At 39.6% G+C, this 25696-nt stretch overlaps 1 protein-coding gene across 9 annotated transcripts in view; it reads left to right on the plus strand.

The window, feature by feature from the left end:
* Window positions 1–438: 438 nt before the first annotated feature.
* SPTAN1 (spectrin alpha, non-erythrocytic 1) overlaps window positions 439–25696 on the plus strand; it is an 86761-nt gene continuing 61503 nt past the window's right edge. For all 9 annotated transcript variants that reach the window (XM_043498641.1, XM_043498637.1, XM_038375095.2 and 6 more), the window contains exons 1-16: window positions 439–633; window positions 10005–10244; window positions 10866–10991; window positions 12616–12756; window positions 14745–14891; window positions 15625–15758; window positions 16545–16689; window positions 16772–16926; window positions 18495–18630; window positions 19651–19752; window positions 20318–20455; window positions 21260–21370; window positions 21897–21974; window positions 22158–22313; window positions 22764–22968; window positions 23136–23317. In XM_043498641.1, coding sequence (XP_043354576.1) covers window positions 10008–10244; window positions 10866–10991; window positions 12616–12756; window positions 14745–14891; window positions 15625–15758; window positions 16545–16689; window positions 16772–16926; window positions 18495–18630; window positions 19651–19752; window positions 20318–20455; window positions 21260–21370; window positions 21897–21974; window positions 22158–22313; window positions 22764–22968; window positions 23136–23317 — 2193 coding nt within the window. In that variant the 5' untranslated portion in view covers window positions 439–633; window positions 10005–10007. The remainder of the gene's footprint in view (window positions 634–10004; window positions 10245–10865; window positions 10992–12615; window positions 12757–14744; window positions 14892–15624; window positions 15759–16544; window positions 16690–16771; window positions 16927–18494; window positions 18631–19650; window positions 19753–20317; window positions 20456–21259; window positions 21371–21896; window positions 21975–22157; window positions 22314–22763; window positions 22969–23135; window positions 23318–25696) is intronic.

Consider the following 25696-nt stretch of genomic DNA (forward strand, 5'->3'; position numbering starts at 1 on the left):
TATTACGGTTTTTATGTAAATTTTTTTTTTTTTTGCACCGGTATCGAGGGAATGCTCTCGGGGCAGCAGCCTGAAAGTGACTAGCACAAAGAGACCAAAAATAAACTGCTTCCATGATGGAAAAAGTGGATGCATTTTTTTTACCTTTATTTTCAGTTTTTAATCTTTCCTTACAACCCCTCTGGCTCCCCCAACAAATGAAAGGGTCTAAACTAATCCTCGGCTGAGAGCCAACCCGGGCCCTGCTTCTGGGGGCAGAAAAACGGAGCTTGTGGGAAGCTACGGCCAAGCCCCTGCCGCCTCCAGCGGGCTCCCCGCAGCCCAGCCTCCGCTGGCCTCTTTCGACTCTTTCCGGAACCCTTCGGCTTTCTCCGTACTGCGGCAGGCGCCTTCGGCTTCACTCGGTTTTTTCCGTGCACAGGGCACCTCCTCCGCGGGGTGGGGCCCTCTCCCTTCGCTTCCGGCCGGAGCCATTCGCCTAGTTCCGGGGCTAGCGACCGTTCTGCGGTGTTGACGTCATATCCGGGCCAGCCTCTATAAAGGCGGGAGCCGGGGCCGGCGCGCGGGGAGTCTGTCTGAGGGGCGGAGGCTACGGGGTTGCGCTCGCCTCGCCGGACCCTTCGCACAGACTTGGTGAGGAAGGAAGGGGCGGGGGGTGGTGGTGTCTTCGGCGGGCGGCAGGGTGGGCCAGTTGAAGGCGAGCTCAGCTGGGCTCTCGCGGGGGCCCTTAGCCTGTGGCGAGAGACCGGTGCGGTGCGGTGCGCCCCTCCCAGTCCCCATTGGCCATAGAGGCGCTGCGGGGACAGGTGTAAAGTTATCCCTATCTTCCCCGAGGCTCGCCTCAGGGCTCCCGGAGGATGGGTGGGGTAGCGGTGGAAGCTCACCCGGGAAAGCTCTCCTGCTTCGCGACACCGCCCCGCGTACGTTCTCGTTTCCCTGGGGCTCGCCTAAGCTCGCTCGCGGCAGCCGAGGGATCCTTGCTAATGTTCGATTTCCCAAAATCTGGATTTAGAGGTTTGACGTTCTCCTCCCAGGCTCGCTTCTTGTCATCGCTATTAACATAGTCTCTGCAGAGAGACGCTCTCCCTCCCCGCCCCCCCCCCTCCCCGGTCTCTCTGGGCTCGCTTGAGTATAGGCGAGCTCAGGGCGGATACGACAGTAGTGTAATGAGTGGCTGCATTTCTGTTACTCTTTCCTGATGGGGTCGGGACGGGAGGGAGGTTTTGGGGATGGAGGAACAGACGATTTGTGTGGATGTGAAAGAGCGAGGCGGATCCGCCCTGTGTAGCTCCTAGCAGTAATAGCAGGAATTTCATTCACCGCTCTGAGGAGCGAATAAACACCCTGATAAATAACAGTGCCAGCAAATCTCCTTCCCCACAAAAAGAGCAGGGGAGATTTGCATCCCCCCGCGAAGCAAGCTCTGCAGCCTAATTACTCCCGCCAGCTTTGGGGGAAAATCTGGAGAAGGAAAAATTGATCACAGAGAGGCTGACTGTGGGGAATAACCATTTCGCAGCAATGGCTTCCCTCCCTGAGCTTTCACAAGCCCATCTCCTGTCCAAGGTCAGGAGATGCAGAAAAGTGAGGGAGTGATTCTGGATTTCTAGGCGGTGGCTGGAGAACTTCTTCCCCAATATAAAGATATATTTTTTTTAAATAACCCTGGACTTTAACTGTTACGGGAGAGAATTTTTAAATGCTTGGTTGAAACACACAGCAAAATCCTTCATCCTAACTGGAAAAGGCTTTTAAATAGCCTTAAATTAATCCCCTAAAATGAATGATAGTGTTTCCTTCCAAATGTGTGACTTTGCAATACTCCAGATGCTTGACATAAGGGGGGAAAGAGGAGGATCATGGCTCACTTTACAAGATAAATCAGGATTTTGGCCTGGCTTTCTCACCTTGTTCCTGCAATTACGGAACACATCATAACATATTTCTGATAAATCAAGGGAATGTCAGCCATGTTTGTTCTGTTTGAATAGAGCTTATCCATGTATAGTAAAAGAAAAAAATATACTTATGGCAGTTTATAAATAGTGTGATCATTTATGTTAATATTTGAAACAGTTATTTTTGTTTGGTATTCCAAGTGTCCATGTGGATGCAGCAGTAATATTATAATAGCTTTATTCTCTAGTCAGGTTCTTTAATACCATTTTTCAGTGAATGATTGTACTTTCCAGTCATTTGATCTTAAAATATACATGGCTACTGAGCAATTTGCCACTCAGATTTAAATAGGCTCAGGAAGACGGGTGTTGATGTGAAGAATGGGATGCAGAAAAAAGCTCCTGGGAATGGTTCTCTTTCTCTGATTAAAAATGTGTCCTGAACCAAGAATGCTCCTTTTAAGGTTTTCTGTCCACACCAAAGTGGTAGAAGATTCTATTGATTTCTTTTTGTGAGAGGCCTTGATCAGAATTTCATACTGGTTCAAAATAAAATGTTGTTTAAAACAAAAAATCACTGGATAGTCTTATGCATTTTAATGCAATTAACAAATCAGCCTTGCTGTGAATTTTGCATTGAATAGCAGTGTGTTTATAAAATGTGTTCCGAAAAGAACGAACAAAAGGATTGAAAACTAGGAGGACTTCTGCAGCATTGTGAAGGGTTCATAAGTGTAGTAATGGAACCACTGGACTGTGTAAAATCATTGAATTAAGATAAGAGGTTATAGTGCTCGCATGGGGTAATTTATTTCCATTTCGGTTGTAACAGAAGTCTTGTATTTGGAAAGGTCAAACCAAGGTTCAACAATAAAAAAGTAATAGATGGTGTGCTTCTGTGAGCTCCATAGTTGGTGAGATTAACAAACACATTTTATTTTAAAGTGTGGTATTAACCCCATCCCAGACTAAGTCTTGTTTACCATCTTTCCCTATGCACAAGCAAGGTAAGAGCAGTCTCAGTCTTTTCAGACAGGTTGGCACCTCCGATTGCAAGCTGTCAATTTTAAAACTATCCCACTCATCACTTCCTGAAAATAATTTTTAAATTCTGCATTGCCTTAATTTTACCTGTGTAATAACTTTGTATGCTATTCTTCTATTTATATGTATTTTGGATAAAATCAGACTTATTCTTGGGGTGTGAATTGCTTGCTTGCCCACCAGTCTGGGGCAAGTAATTTTAAGCTGAGCCTTTTCTTACCCTGATATAGTAGTATTCCTTCCCCTCCTCCTCCCCCCGACAATTTGTCTCTGGAGCAGGCACCAGAATAATGGGGTGGAGCAGATTGCAGATGATGTTGAAGTAGACTGCTAAATTCAGTCCAACACCATGTGCCCGTTGCTGGCCATGTATCAAATAAAGTGGCAATCTGCCTTCTTACTGCTGTAATTGATCTACCCTAAGCTGTGATAATGCCATGCTAGTTATGCACTTGCTTCAGAAAACCCAAAGGCACGTAACTGCAGTTATCCCTGTACAGGATCATGGATTGCAGTATACTCCTGGAAAATGCAGACTAGGGGATGCAGGGAACTGAAGATGTTAAAATTCAGTGCATCAGCCATACTTAATAATCCCTGAACAGCAATCCCCAAAAAATACTTTCAGTCACAGATTTTATTTACTGCATATATTTTACATGGGAAGTGAATTTAAGTATTTTGGAGGAGATTTATATTTAAAGTTTGCTTGTTAAGCATGTTAATTTCTGAGACTGTATTTTAAGTCATCCTGTCTGATGAATTTATATATGGAAGAGTAGTTTATCGAGTGAGATCACTTTCTTTACTTGTAATTTTTTTTTCCTTTAATGTTTTTTAAATGGAAAATTGTGCATCTTAAGTCAATTTTCAATTGTTTTAATTACATTTGATTATTGATATTCTTAACATTGTTGCATGGGGCAGGGGAACTGTGTTGCATGCAGCCACTTACAAAACAATCATTCCAAATTACATGTGGTGAGGAGGGGAAGTAGAAAGGTGTTACTTTAACAGAATGTATATTTTGTCAGAAGTTGCATTTGTTTGACCTATGTTACTACATTTGTAGATCGTGGTATGTTATCTTGATTTCCACCTCCCTTTTAGACTCTACATTCCTCCATCATGTTATCGTTTCGTAAACTCAAAGTCCAGGTATCTTATGAAATGCATGTAGTGGAGTCACTTTCTTCATTTGCTTGCCTTTGTTGCAGTGATGACTTATTTGTGCCAAAAAACAGCCTGTTTTGAGGGCTGTGTATGTGTATAGATTCTAGAGCGTAAATACAAATACAAGCATGACAAATATAACAGTTGGTTTTTTTGTACTCCATGGGGTGGAGATTGTGAATTTTTTCTATTAAAGATTTCTCATTTTCTTCTCCTGTGACGCATGGTGTGTGTGATCGTTGTTCTGTTCTGATCATAGTTTTGTCTGATCTACTGTTGTTGTGGATTAACTTTTATAAAGTTCTATTTTGCTTTAAAGGGCTGTTGGCCAAGAAAATATTTTTGATTACAGCATCTGAAAATCTACTGTGTAATGTAAATTACTGTAAACTGAAAAATTGGCTTTGTTTCCTATTCTATCAATTATACAGACTGTGCAATCGTATAATTGCAGGATAGCCACTGATGTGCGGGTTTTTGTAAAATGGTGGTCAAATAAATAAGATTAATGAACAGAACTTGAGCTGGGTAATTGAGCAATATAAAGTCTCTTATTATGGGGTAAAATAAGTTTTTTTTTTTTTTATATATCTCTATATATATCTTAATTACAGTAAGAGGTGATGATTGCAAGATAATATTATTAAGAAGTTGTAAGTTAAAAGGTTATTTACACTGGATCATACTGTTTCTCAGCTCTGCATTTCTGGATTTTGATGCAATGCAGTCAAGGTGTAATTTGCCTTCTCATGAGCTTCAATGCAGAGTGCAATCCCTGCTGACCTCTGCATAGTTACGTTAAAGGTCTGCGGTCATAGTTAAAGAGTTGTATCTAATGAACCGTAATTGGTGATGAAATTCAGCTATTTTATATATATCTTCAAATTAGAGTGGAAAAATTAAAAAGAAAACGTTTAAGACTATCTTGCATTCTTAAAAATGTACAGTTGTCAGTGCGCAAACCATGAGATCATATTTTAAAGAAAACTGCTGTGTCCAATATTTTACTCCTACACTTTCTTTGTACTTCATTTTCTTGTGTCCACTTAATGCGCTATTAGATTCATCTGTTTGAATTTTGCCTATTCTGCTATTAGTCCATACTAATATGCAGCAGCTTTAAATGATCTGACTTTAAACAGACAGAAACCAAGACATTTGAATTTATTACTGCAACACTTTCCTTCACGTACCCATTTTTGCTTGTGTATTGCAGGGGTTTCTAAACATTTGGATGGTCTTTCTTACTAGTGATTTTGTGAACTTAAAAAGATCCTTTCCAGCAACAGTAAATTAAATGAGTGGGTATTAATTTCCCTTCTTATAGTAGGGTAAATTAACAAAACCCATAATGGATTTTAATATGATATACTGCAATGTCGTCTTCACTGCCTTCCCAACATTATATCAGCACACGGAATTTTTTTCAAAGACCTAAAGAGCCCCACCATACTTCCTTTTCAGAAATTCTTCTCCCTTTTTCACCTTGGATAACTTACATTAACTAAGTTAAAACCAAAATTGGCATTATAAATTGTATTTAGCTGTTAAAACTTTATGAATGTTTCAGATCTGGATTACTAGTTGCCTAAAAACTTCAGGAAAGCCCTGAATGGAACAAGTGAAAATAAGATGTCTACCTATTAAGAAGAGCTCTTTGTGGCTTGAAAGCGTCTCTCTCTCTCTCTCTCTCTCTCTCAACAGAATTTGATCCAATAAATCATATTACCTCACCCACCTTGCCTCTCTCCATATTAAAATTGACATGAGGGGTATAAACTGTTTACTACTTATGTATAATATTTGATTTTGTTTAATAAGAATCACCCCTTCTCTTCTCCCAAAGAAAAGAAAATGAAAAGCCTCTAATGTGATAACTATGAAAAATCATTAAAATACTTAATTCATATGAATACAAAAAAAGCATCTGAAACTGCTAAGTCTTTTTTTGTCAGAATAGGAGGACACTATATTAAACAATAAGTGCTTATTTTAAGAGATGGTCACTATTTTATTACATTCCAAAAGTACTGATCACCATAATACCTGTGTGGTACTTTGGGGGAAAAAAAAAAAGGGCCTTGTGCTGAGATCTTGTATACAGAATTTGAGCACTTTACAAATTTTGCAGTCAAGTTTTAAGCCCTGAAAACATGATTTAGAAATGAAAATGCTGACAGCCATTATATTGTCCAACTATAATTTCTGTTAACCCACCTAGATACAACTGCTTTCTGTGGTTGAATGATGTTGCTGACATTACTGTTGCATTGTTGTATCTATAAATATCCACAGCTGAACATTCCCGTTCAAATGCTTAGCATACCTCTTTTTTAAAAAAATTATTGTAGAAGACTAATCCTTGGCATATACAGTGCATTTGAAGAGGTCTGGGAGTAATGGACGTATTTGTTTCAAAATTCATTTCACTCACTGGGCATTGCAGTCTTTTTTTTAAAACACAAACTATGATTATAAATTGAAGAGTAAATCTGAGACAAAGTAGTCTTAAAACTATTAACTTGCAAGCTTTTCATAGAGACGATTGATAGGTTTTTTAAAAAAAAAATAGTTTCACAGTATTTAAGAATAATGGGAAATGTAGAAAGATCAAAAAACATTTTTTAAGGAAGATGTGTGCCACTTTGGAGCTATTTTTCTGCTGGTTTTAGCTATCTAGAAGACAGGTTTTCAAAAGGAAATAACCTATTTAATTCAGACAGCCTCCCTGAACAGCCTGGAACTTTCTGTCTAATGTCTGACCTTATCAGCCCAGTGCAGATTGCAATGGGAGGGGCTGGTCTTTGCACTATACCAGTCTCAGACATCTAGCACAATAATGTGTGGAATGTGATGTCTGTAAGTACAGAGACCAAGAATGAAGTGTTATCTGGTGTCAAGCTAGCAGTAATTTGATGTCAAGTATCGGAGGGGTAGCTGTGTTAGTCTGTGTCCACAAAAACAACGAGGAGTCCGAGAAGTCCAGTGGCACCTTAAAGGCTAACAGATTTATTTGGGCATAAGTTTTTGTGGGTAAAAAACCCAGATGCATGTGAAGAAGTGGATTTTTTACCCACGAAAGCTTATGCCCAAATAAATCTGTTAGTCTTTAAGATGCCACCGGACTCCTCGTTGTTTTTCTAGTCATTTGAGTAAAAAAAAAAATTCCCCATAAACATTGTTGTAATTTAGATGTAAACAACCTCAAGCTGCTTTTATAGCTTTCCTTGTTTATACTGTTGCAGCCCTTTATATAGAAAGGGAGAAACATTTTAGTTCTACAGTTAAATCACAGAAGATTTAGAAACAGATCAATGAATTGTTCTTTGGCTCCAAAAAGTGTTACTTCAATTTTGAGATGAAAATACTGAATGCAGACTGCATCATTCTGCAGCATCGATGACTTTTATGCTCAGAGCTCCCCAGTGACTGCTGATAACATTTTGGCAGACCAGAGGCATGCTGACGTCAGCTGATTTGCTGCAGGAAAGAACAGTCCATTATTGCTAGACCAAAGCACTTCTTTTACAATTGACTTGGTCTACTTACTGTAGTTACAAAGAGTCTTTTATTTTGCAAGTTTCAGCAAAAAGATAACTGAGTTAACTAGTTGAATTACAAAATATATTTCCCGTTTTAAATAAGATATTAACTATTTTAAATGTAAACTGTTGAAGACATTTTTTAGTAGCTAAGTGTAGCGTTATAACCAAAGAGTATAAAACTGGAGTCTAATGAAAAAGCATGACTTCAATTTTTCCTAGTAGTATAAATAATCAGAATAGGCAGCAATGAGATAAGATATAGTTGAGCAGGTGCAAATCAGGATTAAAACACTCTCCAACCCCACCTTTCTTGAGCAGTTTTTTAAAAATGGATTTAATAATAACTAGAAAACAGGACAGGAGAAATACATTTTTAGTAGTGAATGGTTTACGTTCTCAGCATGACATCCCTGCTTGAAGGCTAAGTTTAAACACAGAGGAAAGAGCAACTACTTTGTCAGTAAAATAACGTGTAGTTGAGCTGAGATTACATTTGGAGTTTATGGCTATGTGAGATTCAGATTTGCTAATCTGATGGAGGCGTTACCATTTTTATCAGATTGAAGTTTGAGTATATTTGCACAATATAGTGCATGCAGATTTTTTCATGTGCTAGCTTTCTTGGAAAGCAATGGGTGAAAACACCCATTTTTATTACTTAAAAAATTAAAGCATAGCAGAATTTCCATCCCCTCACTTTAACTGCCGCAATGCAGCGGGGCCTCAGAGTTCACAAGTGTAACAACTGCTGCTGAAATGGCTGTTTTACAGCAGGGTGTGACTGTGCTGGAAGAAAGCTTTGGAATGTGTAAATTCGCATCCATGTGTTCCTTTTTATTGGAGGTCCCTTTCCAAGTGCCTGTAATCTGAAGAGGAAATATATCTGTAACATATATTTTTCCCACCTGTGGAATTTTGCATGAAATCATACCCAGATACATTTCTGATTTAGACATAAAGCTGAGTAGAGACTAAATAATAATTCCTCATTCAACAGCATCTCATAGAGATCGCCTGTCTTTCCCTATATTTGATTTTTCATTACTTTTTTCATAAGAGTGATACATTCTCTGGACTGTGTTTCCATTTTGATCTGTGTAGGATTTACATGATAAGCAATACAGATGTACATGTAAATAACTGCTCTTTGAGGTAAGAATTTGCCTGTAAACTGTGAAACCTGAAAAATTATTTTATTTTATAAGCACAAAATGTTCATTGCAAGATCTCTGGGATGGTCACTGATTGGTTAAATGTTTAAGTGTATTAGATCTTAATGTCACTGACTGTAATGAGCAGAATTTTATTTTAGGTCCCATTTGTCCTTAATACTTCTGTGCCATCAGAACTTTTGGTATTGGAGGATCAAGCTCCCTATTTACGTTTAAATTTTGATGAAGCTACAAAGAAACTAGAAGGGGGTGAAACCTTTAATGGAAATTGGCTGCAGGAGTGCAATATTTATTCTTTTCACTGCCTGTAATAAAAATGATTTTCAAAATACGTTTTTTTTTTTTGCAAAAGGACTGCAATCAAGATATACAACAGAAGGGGATAATTAATTATTAAATCCTACTATTTCTCTTTCTTTCCCCAAAAGTTGACATCTGTGAAGTACAATGCGAGCTCACTGGGTTTTAAAGTTTTATGTAAAATAGAAAGTTTTGTTGTACAAGTTTCTTTGTGTAAGAGAATGAGGAGAACGTAAATAGGGACTTTTAGCTATTCTATAACAAGCAGTAATATTTTTTGTCTTTCTGTTATTATAAGCATTTTTTAAAATAAACAACCCTAAGATTTTAAACATTTTTATAGTAGAAATAGTGGGGGCAGTTTTTTTATTTTTTCCCATGTACTTAGCTCTGGTAGTATATTTCTACCAGATACTAGCATGGTACTTTTGTGGTAGATAAATGTCATTTATGTTACTGGGTAGATTATTTATTTGATCTCCCGTCAAGACTTTTAAGAAACAAGTGGTTGTTGAGTCTTTTCATGGGCATTTCCCTTCTAATGCTTTCTTGATAGAAGGAGTACTTGTGGCACCTTAGAGACTAACAGATTTATTTGAGCATGAAGTGAGCTGTAGCTCACGAAAGCTTATGCTCAAATAAATTTGTTAGTCTCTAAGGTGCCACAAGTACTCCTTTTCTTTTTGCGAATACAGACTAACACGGCTGCTACTGTGAAACTTGATAGAAGGGTTTCTTTATACAGGAAACACTGGGTCTGTAAGTAAACCATGTGTGAGACTAAAAACAACTTTACTTACTCGGATCTTTGCGTATTTGCCTTTGTTTCATGTCAGAAGCAAAGTTATTAATTGAAGTTTTTTGACTTTCAGAAAATGGATCCAAGTGGTGTGAAAGTGCTGGAAACAGCAGAGGATATCCAAGAGAGGCGCCAGCAAGTTTTGGACCGATACCACAGGTTCAAGGAACTGTCTACTCTGAGACGCCAAAAGCTTGAAGATTCCTATCGATTCCAGTTTTTCCAGCGTGATGCAGATGAACTGGAAAAATGGATCCAGGAGAAACTCCAGATTGCATCTGATGAGAATTACAAAGACCCAACCAATTTACAGGTACGTCCTATTTCTGTCTCCCACCTTTCTACCCCGGCACTGTTAGCCTCCAAGCATACCAGGTTTAGTCTGTGGAATAAATACAACAAACGTGAAAGTGTAGCTGAAATAATATAGTGTGATAAAAGGAGCTGGATGCAAACATCTACAAAGCTTTCTTCAGTAAAATGGTTTCTAAATTGATCCACTGTAAATGGAGTATTGTAATAATGGATTAGTCACTGAAACCTTGTTGGCCCTTAAGGGAATGGAATGTCAATACAGCCTTTTTATTTCCAGAATCTATTGGACACTTCAATTACGTGAGTAGATTTGGATAAATTTGTATTATTTCCATAAAAATTACATTTGCAGAAAAATATGCTGTGCGGGAGGGATTACCTCCAAAGTGTTTGAACATTCTGCAGCACACGAGCTAACAAAAATAAAATAACTAAAATTGAGATGTTTGAATCCAGCCAGGAAACATATGGTACAGCTATTATTTCAAATGTGCTGTTTTACTGTATGTGAACGCTGTTACAAGTGCAAAAAGTGTAATAAACGTACTGGTGTTTGGGGGGATGTGGAAGAAGACAGCTCCTCAGATTTTAGTCATCATCTTTAACATTTTACTTGCAGGGGAAACTGCAGAAACACCAAGCCTTTGAAGCTGAGGTGCAGGCCAATTCAGGGGCTATCATTAAACTGGATGAGACTGGAAACCAGATGATTAACGAAGGGCATTTTGCATCTGAAACTATAAGAGTGAGTGCTAGAAATCTGTTTTCTACAAGTTTTTTCTTCAGTGTAGATAGACACTTTTATCTCCTTTTTCTAAACACTTCTCTTCATTCCAAATCTCCCAAACTCTGAATCGCAGCACCATGTCTATTTTTAAAACATTTGCTGCTATGCTATATTAGCTACATGTTTTGACAAATTCTGGATTCTTATTAAAATAGCTTTCTTTGAACCCTCTATCAGTGCTTTTCTTTTACTCATTCTCTTTCATATTCTCATTCTTCTGGCTAGGTTTCTTATTCTAGCTTACTCCTGATTATGCTTTACTGTTTTTTACTAAACTACTGCTCTTACTTTGCACTCATCCATTTTTTAAGGCTTATTTTTTGGGGGGTGGGGTGGCGCAGGGGTGTAAATCCACTCTTTCCAGGTCTTGATTAAGTTTGCATATCAATTAGGCAAATTGATAACTAATTTGCAGACATCAATGATGCACAACTCTTTAACAGAACAAATATGTTTTACAAATATTTTAAAGCTCTTCTTTTGTTACTTTTTAAAAAGGCTCTAAAAGGTAAAGCTCTTCAAAAAGAAGAGAAATCAGTGACAAGGGACCTTCTTTTCAGTTATCAAATTTACTGATTAATTTTATTTATTACATTTCTAATATACAGCTGAGTTAAGGGTGGAGTCTTACAGATGCGCAATGACCACTTTGTCATAATTTTAGAGCACTTTTTATAAATTATGCATATTAGCCCTAGCCATCTCATTGCATAAGGATATTTTGGTCTTGTAATTTATCCTTAACAAAAGTAAGAAATTACTTTTCAAATAAGTGGTCTAATTCTTTTAAAAATACTGAAAATCCTGGGACATGGTGATCAATGTAAACTTTAATTTGTATTCTGTTTGGAATAGTAACCTGTCTGTCAATGGTTTAGTCTTTCACGCCATACAGGACTGCACAGCGCCCAATAGTAACTGCTACTCAAGTTGGGCTCCATATACGAGTAGGTGAATCTTAGACTGTGCAATGCTGCTGTCACTGTCTCTTTGAATGCCTCTTTCTTCCTCTTTGATTGATAGTTTGCAGTGTGCTGTTGGACAATGTTAGAGATTCACATAGCATGAGCTCCTTCTCTCCTGTAAACCTCCATAACTGAGCCTATTAAATACCTTTAAGTATGTATCCATGTTAGATCTCTGAAAGCTCCTCTAATTTGCCTTTCATGTTACAAATCTCAATATGCATAGTGTTATAAAAGATGGGTGAAATAGCTGTTTTCCTGTTTTGCAATGTGTGTGTGTGTGTGTTTGTTTTAATTTCCATTAAAGTTTATAGAGAGAGAAGTTGGGTGAGGTAATGTCTTCTATTGGACCATTGTCTGCTGGTGAAAGAGATGAGCTTTTGAACTACATGGAGCTCTTCTATAGATCCTATGACTCTGACTGCACATAAATGTCTAATGGTGGTCTTGTTAGTTGACAGAAGTTCATTCATGCTTTACCTAGTGTAACATTTATGAAAATAGGATTCAAATGAAAATTTCTATCATTTTAGGAGTTGAGAAAATAATTGCATTGCAAAGTTTCATATTTTCTGAAATAGAATTTATAATGTCTGCATCTTATTTATGTCTTTCAGACTCGACTGCAGGAGCTTCATCGACTCTGGGAGCTGTTGCTAGAGAAGATGCGTGAAAAGGGAATCAAGCTGCTGCAAGCCCAGAAGCTGGTGCAGTACTTACGAGAATGTGAAGATGTCTTGGACTGGATCAATGACAAGGTATATTTATGGTTAAAAGTATATCCACTTGCATCATATAGCCTTTACAACATCCCAATTCCATGAAAGGATTTATATGGAGCTGTTTTATCAAAACATTCACTGTCTTATTGTTTTAAGGCCCCATATGGGATTTAAATACGGTTTTACGAATTGTTGTAGTTCTTTGTATGATATAAATGGTAGGTATACAGAGCATTCTAGCCTATTTCAGCAATTGCAAAAACAATTGTAGGAAATTGATAGAAGTAATGGATAACGGAGAAATTCTCTGTATGTTGAGGATACCATGAAACATGATACTCTTTTCTTTGCTTAAGACGACATTAGTATTTCTCATAGTGGCTGAGTGTACCTTACCTACATTGTGAAAGTTGCTGCACATAAAAGTAAGGTTTTGTGACATGTATGCTAAAATGAACCAGTATGGAAAGGGAGTGCTACCCATTGAAAAGTTTATAACTACTTAGCTGTGACTGGAATATCTTTAGAGATCCATTGCAAGAGAACAATTTGCTTTTGACCTCTCTGAACATTGAGGAAGCAGAACCACAAACCACAATACTAAAGTTTAAAAGCCACAAAACGATTAGCTAGGTTTTGTTAATGACGACTCGCTGTTTTGTGGCACTAGGAGTTTCAAATTGTAAATCCTCCTTAACTGTCATTAAGTATTACAAAATATTTTTCATAAACCTGTCCATCGTTAAAACCAGTCAACCTGACACTGTCAGCTTGATATCTAGTCCATATCAAATAAAGGAGTTACAAGTAGCTTCAGTTACTGTACCTGCCCCTATGTATGCTTGCTAATTTTTGAGTTTTTACAACCACAGCTTCCTGATTTAAAAAACAAAAGAAAAAAACAATAGTTGCTATGGACAGGACCCATGCAAACCAGACAAATGACTGTAGAGCAGAGGTTCTCAAACTGTGGTCCGTGAGCCCCATTCAGGTAGTCTGCGAATAGTTCCCTCTAAGGTGCTCACCTGGGTGGCTGCACATGAGAGAATGAAGGGCCACCCATATAATTAGTGGAATTGCTCAGGCATGGCTCCACTAATTAGGTGCCTGAACTCTGGAGAAGATGCACATGTACGGTGAGGTGATGGCCTTGGGGGGAATAGGGGGTAGGTGGGACGGGGCAATAGGGTGAGAAGAGCGGGTGGAGGAATTTGGGATGTGCAGGACTGCGGCGGCCAGAGAAAGAGGCAACTTTCCCCAGCTCCAGGGCTGTGGCTACTGGGGAGAGACCCTCCTCCTTCCCAGCCCCAGCTTGGGGGCTGCTGTGGTGAGGGGGAGAGAAGGCACATCCATCACATTAGAAAGGTAAGACTACTGATGTTAAAATATGAGTTATGTGCCTTTATTTGTAGAACAAAAACACATTAATTATTATTAAGGTTTTTTTTATATATAACACTTTTATCCAAAGCGCTTTACAATAGTTGGCTAATGGTTCAAACAACATTTGGAAAGATCATTAAGTAGTCCGCTGAGACCCTCAGCAAATTTCAAGTGGTCTGCAAAAAAAAAAAAAAAATTGAGAACCACTGCTGTAGAGAAACTGACTGATAGCAAAGTAAATAAACTGGAAGAAGGAGAGAAATATTTTTCTCTAATCTCTTTATTATAGCAATCGTAAATGCATCCAATGAAGTGAGCTGTAGCTCACGAAAGCTTATGCTCTAATAAATTTGTTAGTCTCTAAGGTGCCACAAGTACTCCTTTTCTTTAAATGTTACTTGTAACTCTAGTAAATGAAAATTTTTTGGATGAAGTGGATTTTATGTTGACACAGTGTTCCTTTAAGGATGCATTTTAAAACTGACTTTAAAGCATAATGAACTTTGTTTTGCTGTACCCACTGTAACTGTCTTTGAAGTGGCAACATTTTGCAGCTAGAACAGCTGGTTTCCCAGTTTCTAATAGGTTTTCTGTGTGTTGGCTTGTGATAGAACTGATTTTCTTGTTTCCTAACATACTAGGAAGCGATAGTGACCTCAGAAGAACTTGGCCAGGATCTGGAGCATGTTGAGGTTTTACAAAAGAAGTTTGAAGAGTTTCAGACAGATCTGGCAGCCCATGAAGAAAGAGTAAATGAAGTAAACCAGTTTGCTGGCAAACTTATCCAGGTAAATATCGGTGTGTTGTGAAAAGGCCCCCTCAGTGATGCTGTTTAGATTCTTTAAGGAGTGTTGAGTAGTAAATTGAAACAATAGTTGTTTCCCAAAAATGTACAGAAATTGATAGCGTACAAATATAGGTAAGTATCTGAAATCTATTGTGATAATTGTGGAAACAACAATTGTAACTCAGTGAGCAAAAATTTGCTGTGCTATGCCAGCTGTCACCTTGGAGGGAAACAGAGGCAACTGTACTTGCATTTGGGGTAGATCTATAGATGCTGAATATTCTCAACGGATTCTTCTGCTGGGTAGATCGAGTAAAGCTCTGTTAGACAAGAACATTCCTCAAAGGAAAACCCTGTGAGGCGTGGTTTTACAGGAGAAACTGACAAGCTCTCATGAAGACCTGAAGTTTAAAACTGTTTCTCCACTGCCATCCAAGATTAATGTGTCATTTTCTACACCTGGTTATCAGCTGGGCATGAGAAGGCATGGGATCCCATGACAAATGCAGGGATTGCTTTTCCAAATGCCTACAGCTTACAAAAGAAGTGTAGGTTTTTATGCAGTGTCTTATGAAAGTATTGGATGCTTGGCTGCTGCAGTAAAACTATAAAGTTGAAAGATTGGGATGAAAGGGAAGGTGTTTATAAACTGATCTTGTAGAAACACAGGAACTGTCTTGGTGTCTGTGGAAATAAATTCATAGACTGTAAGCCATCTTTCTTTTGCTCATCAGGAGCAGCACCCTGAGGAAGAACTGATCAAGTCTAAGCAGGATGAAGTAAATGCAGGCTGGCAGCGTCTGAAGGGGCTGGCCCTTCAGAGGCAGGGAAAACTCTTTGGGGCAGCTGAAGTTCAGCGCTTTAACAGGTATGGGCTTGGCCGGATTTGTTTGGTGCCTATGACTCTGACTACACATAAATGTCTACTGCATTTAAGGTTGTGTGAACACTTGACATCCTCTGTCATGTTTTTGTTTTGCAGCTTATTCATTGTTCCTTCCTGAAAGAAGGACCTACAACATCTAGAATGACATCCAGAATAATTACCTGATTTTTATCCTTAACCCTTAGAACCCTCATCTCTTTCCTTCTCCGTGCCAGATGGCAGTTCTGTCTCCCTCCCCTCTGTCTGAAGGCCCCCTCCTCTAAATCCAGCCTAGGTAAACACCAGAAGAGGTGTCCCCCTCTCATGCTGTTGGCTAACTAGTCAGCATGGAGCCACTCTGGCCTCTGATAGATTTTCCTTTCCTCTCCACCCTTGTCTGTGCTGTCTGATTGCTCTTGGTGGTTTCTTGGGATGAGGGAGGAGGTCTGTTTTAGTAATCATGGGAGATGGGCCCTGTAGAATCAGTGAGGCTTAAAGAGTGACGGTTTCTGGAAGGAACCGAAGCCACGAATCCTGATCTGCCCCTACACCAGCTGGCCATTTGTGCTCCCAAGCCTTAAAAAACGCTTGTAAAATCTTCTAGGGTTGTCTAGTTTCCTAAAGATTGATTAACAAGTTTCCGTGTAATGGCAGTTGGGTGATATCACCAGGGCTTTATTGTCATGAAGGCCTACATCATTATGTTTGTGACAGGTAGAAGCTCTTTACCTTCTTCCTTTTCTTGTAAGAGAGATGAATGCATGTTAATTTGTGTGTTACTTTCTGAAGGGATGTGGATGAGACTATAAGCTGGATTAAAGAGAAAGAGCAGTTGATGGCCTCAGATGATTTTGGCAGAGACTTAGCCAGTGTGCAGGCTCTGCTGCGCAAGCATGAGGGCCTAGAGAGAGATCTTGCAGCTCTGGAGGACAAGGTACGTAGCGTAGGCATTTTGTCTGTAATTTAAATAATATAATTGTCTTATAATAATCTTATGGCAATTTGTGTGTGACTAGGTAAAGGCTTTGTGTGCAGAAGCAGATCGTCTGCAGCAGTCCCACCCACAAAATGCCTCTCAGATCCAAGTGAAACGGGAGGAGCTGATTGCAAACTGGGAGCAGATCCGCACTCTGGCAGCAGAGAGGCATGCTCGCCTGAATGACTCCTATAGGTAGGAATGCTGTATTACTGGAAGGACCTTTTGCATCTCCGCCTAAATTATAATTTGTCTTAAGCATAATGTGGTGAAACAGAGGAACAGAAGTTGTCCATCTTTGTGGAGACTAAGGATTTACAATGTTTATTTTGTGAGCTAAAACAGTTTTGCAGTGAACTGAGCATCTGAAAATGCGGCCATGGACTGGTTCCTGGCGTTGGATTATGCTCATCCTCTTTGCCTGGGGGACCTTGCTATTTTTATATAGGCGGACACTTGGTACGAGACAATGAACACCCAGATCACTCTAGCCGTGAACTATCCAAGATAAATTAAATACAGGGTTGCAGGGAGGATAAAGGGAGGCCATTTCCAAGATTTTGAATGAGTTAATGTTTCAAGAGGCAGCTATTGTACACAAGATACGTGATCTTGCCTCTAAAGTGAATGTGTTCAGGGATTTCTAATGGGAAAAAATGGATTTACATTTCCAAGATAATATATAGCAATAGCTTTCAAACCTTTTTCTGTTGTGGATCTCTGGTATTGGCCACTGTCTGGGAAAATATATCAGACTAGGTTGATCATTGATCTGATCTACTATGACAGTTCTTGTATCCCATGGGATCCTCTTGTTCTTTTGCCTCCAATCTCCTAGTTACTTGGCTTCTCTGTAGCCATAAATATTCTTGGTTACATAAAATAATATTGGAGCATTTTTAAGGAAACAAAAGGAAAATAAACTCAGTTGAATGTGGCTGTTTATATTTATTTTGTGTTATGCTATTTGTCCTCTCCCAGGGTGCAGGATTGTGTTTATTACTAATGATTCTCCCCTTGATTCCTGTAGCCCACACTGCTATGATCTCTCCAAGTCACTTTTGTAGTTTTTTTCTGTTCCTCTGTGTATCTGCTTCCCTTTTAAAATTAGTCTTGACAGCAAATTTGATGGGTGTTAAAGTGTTTATCAAAGAGATACCTGACAGACTCATTAAGACTTCATTTCCTTTTCAAGTAACCCTAAAGGCAGGGGAATATGAAGAAAAGCTGATAGGAAAACAAGGGAATTCTTATTGAAGACTGAGACATGTGCAGTTGAAGCTTTCTAAAATGGCTGAACTGCCTCTTTTTTTTTCTTCTCCCAGTTGTGCATACTTCACTGTTATAACCGAAGCAGGTCTGTGGGTCGCATAGAAGTCTTCTTTACACCAATTTGAGAATCACCACATTTAATACTGCCCTTGTTTCCTCTTGGCTTCTAGCATGCAAACTTTGCAGTTAGAAGTATTCCTTTTTCTTTCAGCTCAGGTGGTATACCACATGTTTCCCTGAAGAAAATTGGGTGGAAACTTAAAAATATCAGAAAACATCTCCCTTGACCTTTAATCCGTTAATGTATAGAAAAATGTCAGGTTTATCTCAGGAGTTGAGATTGTAATTTGGCTGGTTACTATGATCATTACGTTATTAGTTAGTTTTATGAATTTTTCTCAGAATCTTAACGTAAACATATCGTGTTGCAAAAAAGGGTAAGGATGGAGATACTGTGTACATAAATGACTTCTGCCATTTGTTTTCCAAAGATTGCAGCGCTTCCTTGCAGACTTTCGTGACCTTACCAGCTGGGTGACTGAAATGAAGGCTCTAATTAATGCTGATGAACTTGCCAATGACGTAGCTGGAGCTGAAGCCCTGCTTGATAGGCATCAGGAGCATAAGGTAATCACAGTCATATAGCTTAATCTGCTTGGCCTCACTTAGAGGCTGGTTTATGTGTACAAGTTTAATGCAGTCTTTTGAATCACACTATGTTGTAGCATTAGCATGCTTTGAATATATCATTTCAGTTGGATGTACTAGGTAGCGGCCTATTCTGATTTAAGAGTTTGGATTTTTGCTGCTTGTTTAATAGGTTGATACACAAATGAGTAAATACTGAACTATGTTTCAGAAAATTTCTTACTAAAGAAAAATTGGAAACAATAAAGGCTTGTTTAAAAAAAAAATGTTGAGTTGAACTGAAACCAACACAAACAAGGAGATTAATTCTAGGAATCTAGATTAGCATTTTAACTCCAATCGTGCTTTCCTTCCTCTCTTCTCCTCAGCTCCTAAAACAAATGAATTAAGATAGTGTCAAGCTAATATGATCGCTGTAGACTTTGAATTTCCTAGCTTCTGTGTATGTATCACACCCTCTATATTATCACATGTATACACTGCAGAATTATAGTTGAGCAGGCTCATGTTTTTATATCCTAGAGTCCCATTATGTAGTTTCCACATAACAATGTCCTAAAAATAATTTCAGGTAGAACATTACTATCACTCATGCATCTTTTCTTTCGGTATATTCAAGTCATGTTTACTAGTTACTCTTTCCACCTGAGCGTCACTAAAGGTATGACTAAATTTCTTTGATGGCTGTCTAAATTCTCTAGCCTTATAGAGTTTCCATGAATACACAGAGGTAGCTTGCAATCTGACTTGTGGCTTCTATTTACTAGATACATTTGAATTATATCTACATTACTAATACAAGAGATTGAACTCTGTTTTCATATATAGATAATTGTATGTCCATTAATACTCTGGATATCTGAATGCCATCTTTGGCTTCGTTTTCAGTATCTGGCTTCGTTTTCAAGTTCATATTTTAATAATATCTTAAAATAGTTGGGTTTGTTTTCCTTTAGAATTTTAGAAACCATGTGCGTGTATATTTGTTGTTTGCCACAGGGAGAAATTGATGCCCATGAAGACAGCTTTAAATCTGCTGATGAATCTGGTCAGGCCTTGGTGGCTGCTGGGCACTATGCCTCTGATGAAGTTAGAGAAAAGGTAAGTTGGAGGAGGAGTTGGAAAAGTTCTAATATGTTTTCATTCCTCTCTTAGTTTTTAGTGAGGGATGCAGTTTTTGTTTAAGAGCCTGGATGCAAAAGTATTTATCTGACAAGATTATGCGCCCTTTTCCACTTAATTTAAGCAACATGCTCCTCTCATCCTTCAATTTGGCATAACCTCCATTTTTGAAGCTAGTGACATTTCTTTATTTTCCCATTGAAAAATGAATTATCTAATAGAACAAGTGTCTCTTTTATCCATGCTTTCAAGTTTGCTGTAATGGAACATACTGTGAATTTAATAGCACTGGCTCTTAAACTAAGAGAGTCCTTTGTTGTAGTGTGCTGGCTGAAAAAACACTTTAGATGCCCTGGTTGAGGGGGGGAGGTGAGGAATTTCAGAAGTTGAGTGAGGTGTTTGAACTCTTGTGAAGTGTTCTGGAGACTGAAAAAGTGAGACACAATCACTGCTTTATAGAGCCCATGCTTGATTTTACTGTCATTGAGATGGAAAAGAACCACTCTCCCTGTATTTGAACATGTGTTTCTTCCCCGCCCCTCAGCTGACCATCCTTTCAGATGAAAGAACTGCCCTTCTAGAGCTATGGGAACTTCGCAGACAGCAATATGAACAGTGTATGGACCTGCAGCTTTTCTACAGAGACACTGAACAAGTTGACAACTGGATGAGCAAACAAGAGGTGAGTGTTTCAATTGCAAAGCAGGCAGCACTTGGTTAGATAGCATACTAAGCATGCATTCGGCTCCTTCAGAAAGAGAGGATAAGATTTAATTTCTGAATGTTCCCTCCTCCCTCCTATTTTTGTGAATGTAATAAATAGTTCTGGCCAAAGCCAGGCTTGCCATAGTTAAGTCTACGTTTTAGTCTTTTAGTCACGGGTATTTTTAGTAAAAGTCATACACAGGTCATGGGCAGTAAACAAAAATTCATGACCTGTGACCTGTCCATGACTTGTACTATATACCCCTTACTAAAACTAGGGTCAGGGTGCGGCAGGTGCTGGGGAGAGGTGACACACACTCACACTCACTCACACTCTCTCTCTCTCTCTCTCTCTGCGCTGGCCACTGCAGAACTCATGGAATCCATGACAGAGACACACACAGCCTTAACCATAGTGCAGGGAGGTACTGTACATGTCTCTCTTCAATTGGTTCTGTTAGTGGTCTTTTTCATCTAGAATGCCAGATTCTCCAATCTAATGCTGCTGCTTTACATAACCTGCCAGTCATGCTCAATTGGTGTAATGTTTCTTTTATGCGAGTTAATGCCCACAAGGGATTATTCCTTTTCATTTCTGATACAAATTAGATATGTACTCCTCAGTTGTCATAAGCAGAAGAAGATGCATCAATTCCATACCACAAACTTTCCCAATAAAATCCTACAGTGATGAGCCCAATGCTGACTGCCTGAGCTGGCTTTAGGATAACTCGGAGTGGTGGTAGTGTAAGGCTCACTAAAGTGTTTTTCTTTTCTGTAGGCATTCCTGCTAAATGAAGACCTAGGTGACTCTCTGGATAGTGTTGAGGCTCTGCTAAAGAAACATGAAGACTTTGAGAAATCCCTCAGTGCCCAGGAGGAGAAAATCACAGTAAGATGCTTACATTAGTTGTATTCATTAAGTCTCTTTGTATTAATGAGCAAGGAATAAAACAGAAGGGTTGAACCCAGATCATTGTCCAGGAACTTCAGAAAAAGATGGTTCTGGGGTTTTGAATATAATTACAAATTGTATGTGAAATGGAAATTCGCTCAAAGAATAAAACGCACATTTAGGATCAAGGCAGAGAATAGGATTTAACCTCTGAATCAGGGCATCAGAGTAATCCAGTACTCTCTTGCACACCATGCTAGCACATTTTTTGACGGTGCTTGAATTGTTTAAACATATACAGTAATCATTTCTCACAGGAGCTATAAATCTACCATCATCTGGATTTAGGATAATGTTCTTAAGGAAATGTGGAGAATGGTGCGGATAGGGGAGGGGTTTAAAAATAGATGTCTTGACTTTTGATTAGTTCAATTGACACATCTCTTCTAAAGCCTAATTTGCTAAATAAGCTTACACAGATATTCTTAGTATTTCAGATGAATGAAGACTACTTTCTTTTTAGGCCCTGGATGAGTTTGCTACTAAACTGATTCAAAATAACCACTATGCCAAGGAGGATGTTGCTACACGAAGAGATGCTGTAAGTTTTTTAAGTAACCCATGCTGCTGCTTGGTTTGTATGTTATATGAATGAAAAGGATAAGTGATGGCACAGATGCAGGATGAATAAGTAGAGTTGCAGCAAGCTCAACTATAATTAAAGAAAACATGATTGGGTTTCTCATTAGTCTGAGAATTCACTACTGATATTTGCTTATTTCAGCTGCTGAGCCGACGTAATGCTCTGCACGAAAGAGCTATGTATCGGCGTGCTCAACTGGCAGATTCATTCCACCTGCAGCAGTTTTTCCGAGACTCTGATGAACTAAAGAGTTGGGTCAATGAAAAGATGAAAACTGCAACGGATGAGGCTTACAAGGTAAAAACAAGAATAAATATCCTGATAATATTAAGGTAGTATTGGTTTCTGGGAGCCTTATGAATAGTTCCTCCTCTTGTCATTTGCATGATTCCAAGGAGAATATTCCAGCACTAGACAAACAAATGCTCACTCTGTAGATAAAATGGTTTTCTATCTAACTTGGTACTTATGGTTGCAATTCTTTTGACATATCAGCATTTGTGACAGCCCTCAGCCTTACATGATCCACAATTAACTGATGTATTCTTTGTGATATGTACTGCAGTTATGGAGGATAGGCCATATAATGTGTAGAAGTGTTCATAGTCACATAGGAAATGTAAATATGAAGAACTGATGTAAGTTCTCCACTTTTGCTCTTACTTATTAGCAGGAGATTGGTAGAATGAGGTTTTTTAATATATGCCAATTTCAGACTGAAGTGTGTTCTCCCTTTCCTACCTGTAGGACCCATCAAACTTGCAGGGTAAAGTTCAAAAACATCAGGCTTTTGAGGCAGAGCTCTCTGCAAATCAAAGTCGCATTGATGCCCTGGAGAAAGCTGGCCAGAAGCTGATTGATGTCAATCACTATGCATCTGATGAAGTGGCAGCACGCATGAATGAGGTCATCAGCTTGTGGAAAAAACTGCTGGAGGCCACTGAGCTCAAAGGTAAGATGTACTCTTTGCTCTAACTGATCATAAGAGAGCTATAGAACAACATTTCCAGTTATAGAGATGTTTTCTGGAGAAGTTAGCCCTGAGAACAAGTGAGTAGTGAGTTAATGAAATAGAAATTTAAATAACCTTTCTCCTCTCTATCTTTTACATACATGCAGGAATAAAGCTGCGTGAAGCCAACCAACAGCAGCAATTTAACCGCAATGTAGAAGACATTGAGCTATGGTTGTATGAGGTGGAGGGACACTTGGCTTCTGATGATTATGGAAAAGATCTTACTAATGTTCAGAATCTTCAGAAGAAACATGCTCTGTTGGAAGCAGATGTTGCTGCTCACCAGGTAACACAGTTTCCTTTCCTCCCTCCCTTATTCACATGGTTATTTAGCTAGACATAGCACTAACTGCTAGTGTCTATGGAGTAAAGGATTTGTTAGTGTTTCCATGATAACGGTGTACTTTCAGGAGTTTACAGTTTTGTTCTTGGAATTTGCTCTGAACACAGGTTGGTAGAAAGACTTGTCTGGGAACAATGTTTCTTTGAGTGACTCTGCATATTCCTATTTATGGGTACTGCACAGCCTTGTGGTGCCTTAAGGTAAAAACCTCTTCTAGCAGTGTCAGCTAGAGCACATCTTCCCCTCAGCTTGAGGGTGCACCGAGGGTGAAGCCATTAAGGGAGCAGAGTGCTCTCACCACCTCAGTTCCTTCCAGCAGTGTGCCTGGATGGATGTAAACTGCTCCGGTCTCTTCGGAGTTGGCATCTCTTTCTGCTTAGAAATAGTTAGTGTTAGCTCATTTCAGAATAGTTAGGGAATTAGGATTTCTCCCAGTTCAGAGTTATGGATGAACTGAAGAAACAGAAGAAGCTGGAGTTCAAGAAGTGTGCTTCCTGCTTGGCAGTCTACCTGGCATCCAACGGCCATGTGTGATGCCTCAAGTGCCTGGGAGAAGGGCACTCGCCCTCTGGGTGTTTGATTTGCCAAACATTTACTCCCAGACCCTATAAGGATAGGGAAACTCGCTTGCAGCTCCTCCTCCTAAAGGAAGCCCTCGAGGCTAGACCCTCTGGACCCGATCAGGATCCTACATCTAAGAGGCCAGTCTCTGTCCTTGTCGTTACTAGCATCTCCAAGGAACTGAAGTGTTCTAAGAAGCCACTTCCCCTGTCAAGGTCAGATGCGGTTCCTGCAGTTCCCTCAGTTGAGCCCCCGGGGCTACAGATATCTGAACTATGGTCAGAGCCAACTACCCCAGTTCTGGAAAAGAGATAAAAAAATATTTCAGCCACCTTCACTGGTGCCATACCTCATTCCTCCCAGCTATTGAGCCCTGATGGAAACCCTGTGGCTGCAGGATTAGGGTCAGTTCTGACTTCAGCTTCCAGATCCAGGAAGATGGAATTGCTCAGTGTGTCAGAATCTGGGATTCTGCACACCTTTGCTTCTGCGCTCCCTAGCTATTTTGTTTCTATATACTCCTCATTAGCAGTGTCGGTTCCCATGCATCAGAACTGTAGCATACATCCAATTCTGGCAAGACTGCTATGGGTCAGAAGCAGAGATCCATTTCTCCTTTGGTAGCAAGGGATATGGACTTGTGTCTAACAACTGATCCAGTGTTGTTATCTTTGGATCTTCTGTTGGTTTCTGGGTAGGATCTGGCTACATCCTCTGTTCCAGAGAGCTCAGTCAACGTTGCAGCCATGTTCACATGCCAGCTTCAGTTTGTCTGTTCTCAGTGGGAAACATAGGGATTCCAAAAGAAGGCTTATTTTTCCCAGTGCTTGACGTAGTCTTCCTTGTTCCCTGTTAAGAAGAGGTGGTCAGAAGTTGCTGGGGTCTGTTCCCAGATCATCGTATACTTCCTCTGCCGAGGACCCCTGAACGCTCTCCACAAAGAGCTGGATCTCCATTCTTCTCTTTTTGGATCTGCTTTTATCATCATTATATTCTATATTGGATCCGGACTTGGAACCAAGAGGAAGATGGAGGATGAATAGAGAGATCTGTGTCTTGCTTTGTACCACCCTGGTCTATGTCCCACAGGCATATTCCTGATCCCTCGTTGCTGGGGAGATTGGCAGTCCAGGACCCCATGGCTTTATTGGGGGCCATCTCCGCAATTTTGTAATTACCTTCCAAGTGGATGGAGAAATAATGTTTCCTCTGAGAATCACTGGACTGCCAAATCCTTCATATCTGTTGACATTACCAGCACTGATGCCTGAAATGCTGTCAGAGGGGAAGACAAGGAGGTAGTTCCTTTCTGATCAGGAGCATTTGGAAATGGACTGTGAGCCTGATTTATCGCATATGGGGTAGCTTCAGCCTCTGCTCCTCAGGAGACATTAAACAGTTCCGTACCTTGGTATATCAAATGGTGTCCGCTTTAATTCTTCCCTGCCCTGTCTGCGAAAGAGACTGCTCTGATGGTATTCGATATACTTGCTACTGGGAGGAGTAGAATATACCTACCCATTTGAATGGTTTGCTACAGCCAGCTAAATCTGTGTGAACCACACCTGTTTCTAAGAAAGCAGACCAGTTGTATCAGATACCCTCTGAAGGGTTTTCCTACTTGCACACCCACCCTGTCCCTAACCACTCATGGTGGCTGTTGCCAGTAACAGGGCTAGGTCTAGATTAGCGCATTCCACTCTAGCTGATGACGAGGGCAAAAGGATTGACTTGTTGAGGAGTAAGGTGTTCTCATTGTCT

The sequence above is a fragment of the Dermochelys coriacea genome, chromosome 16 (assembly GCF_009764565.3).
Source record: "Dermochelys coriacea isolate rDerCor1 chromosome 16, rDerCor1.pri.v4, whole genome shotgun sequence".
NCBI lineage: Eukaryota > Metazoa > Chordata > Testudines > Dermochelyidae > Dermochelys > Dermochelys coriacea.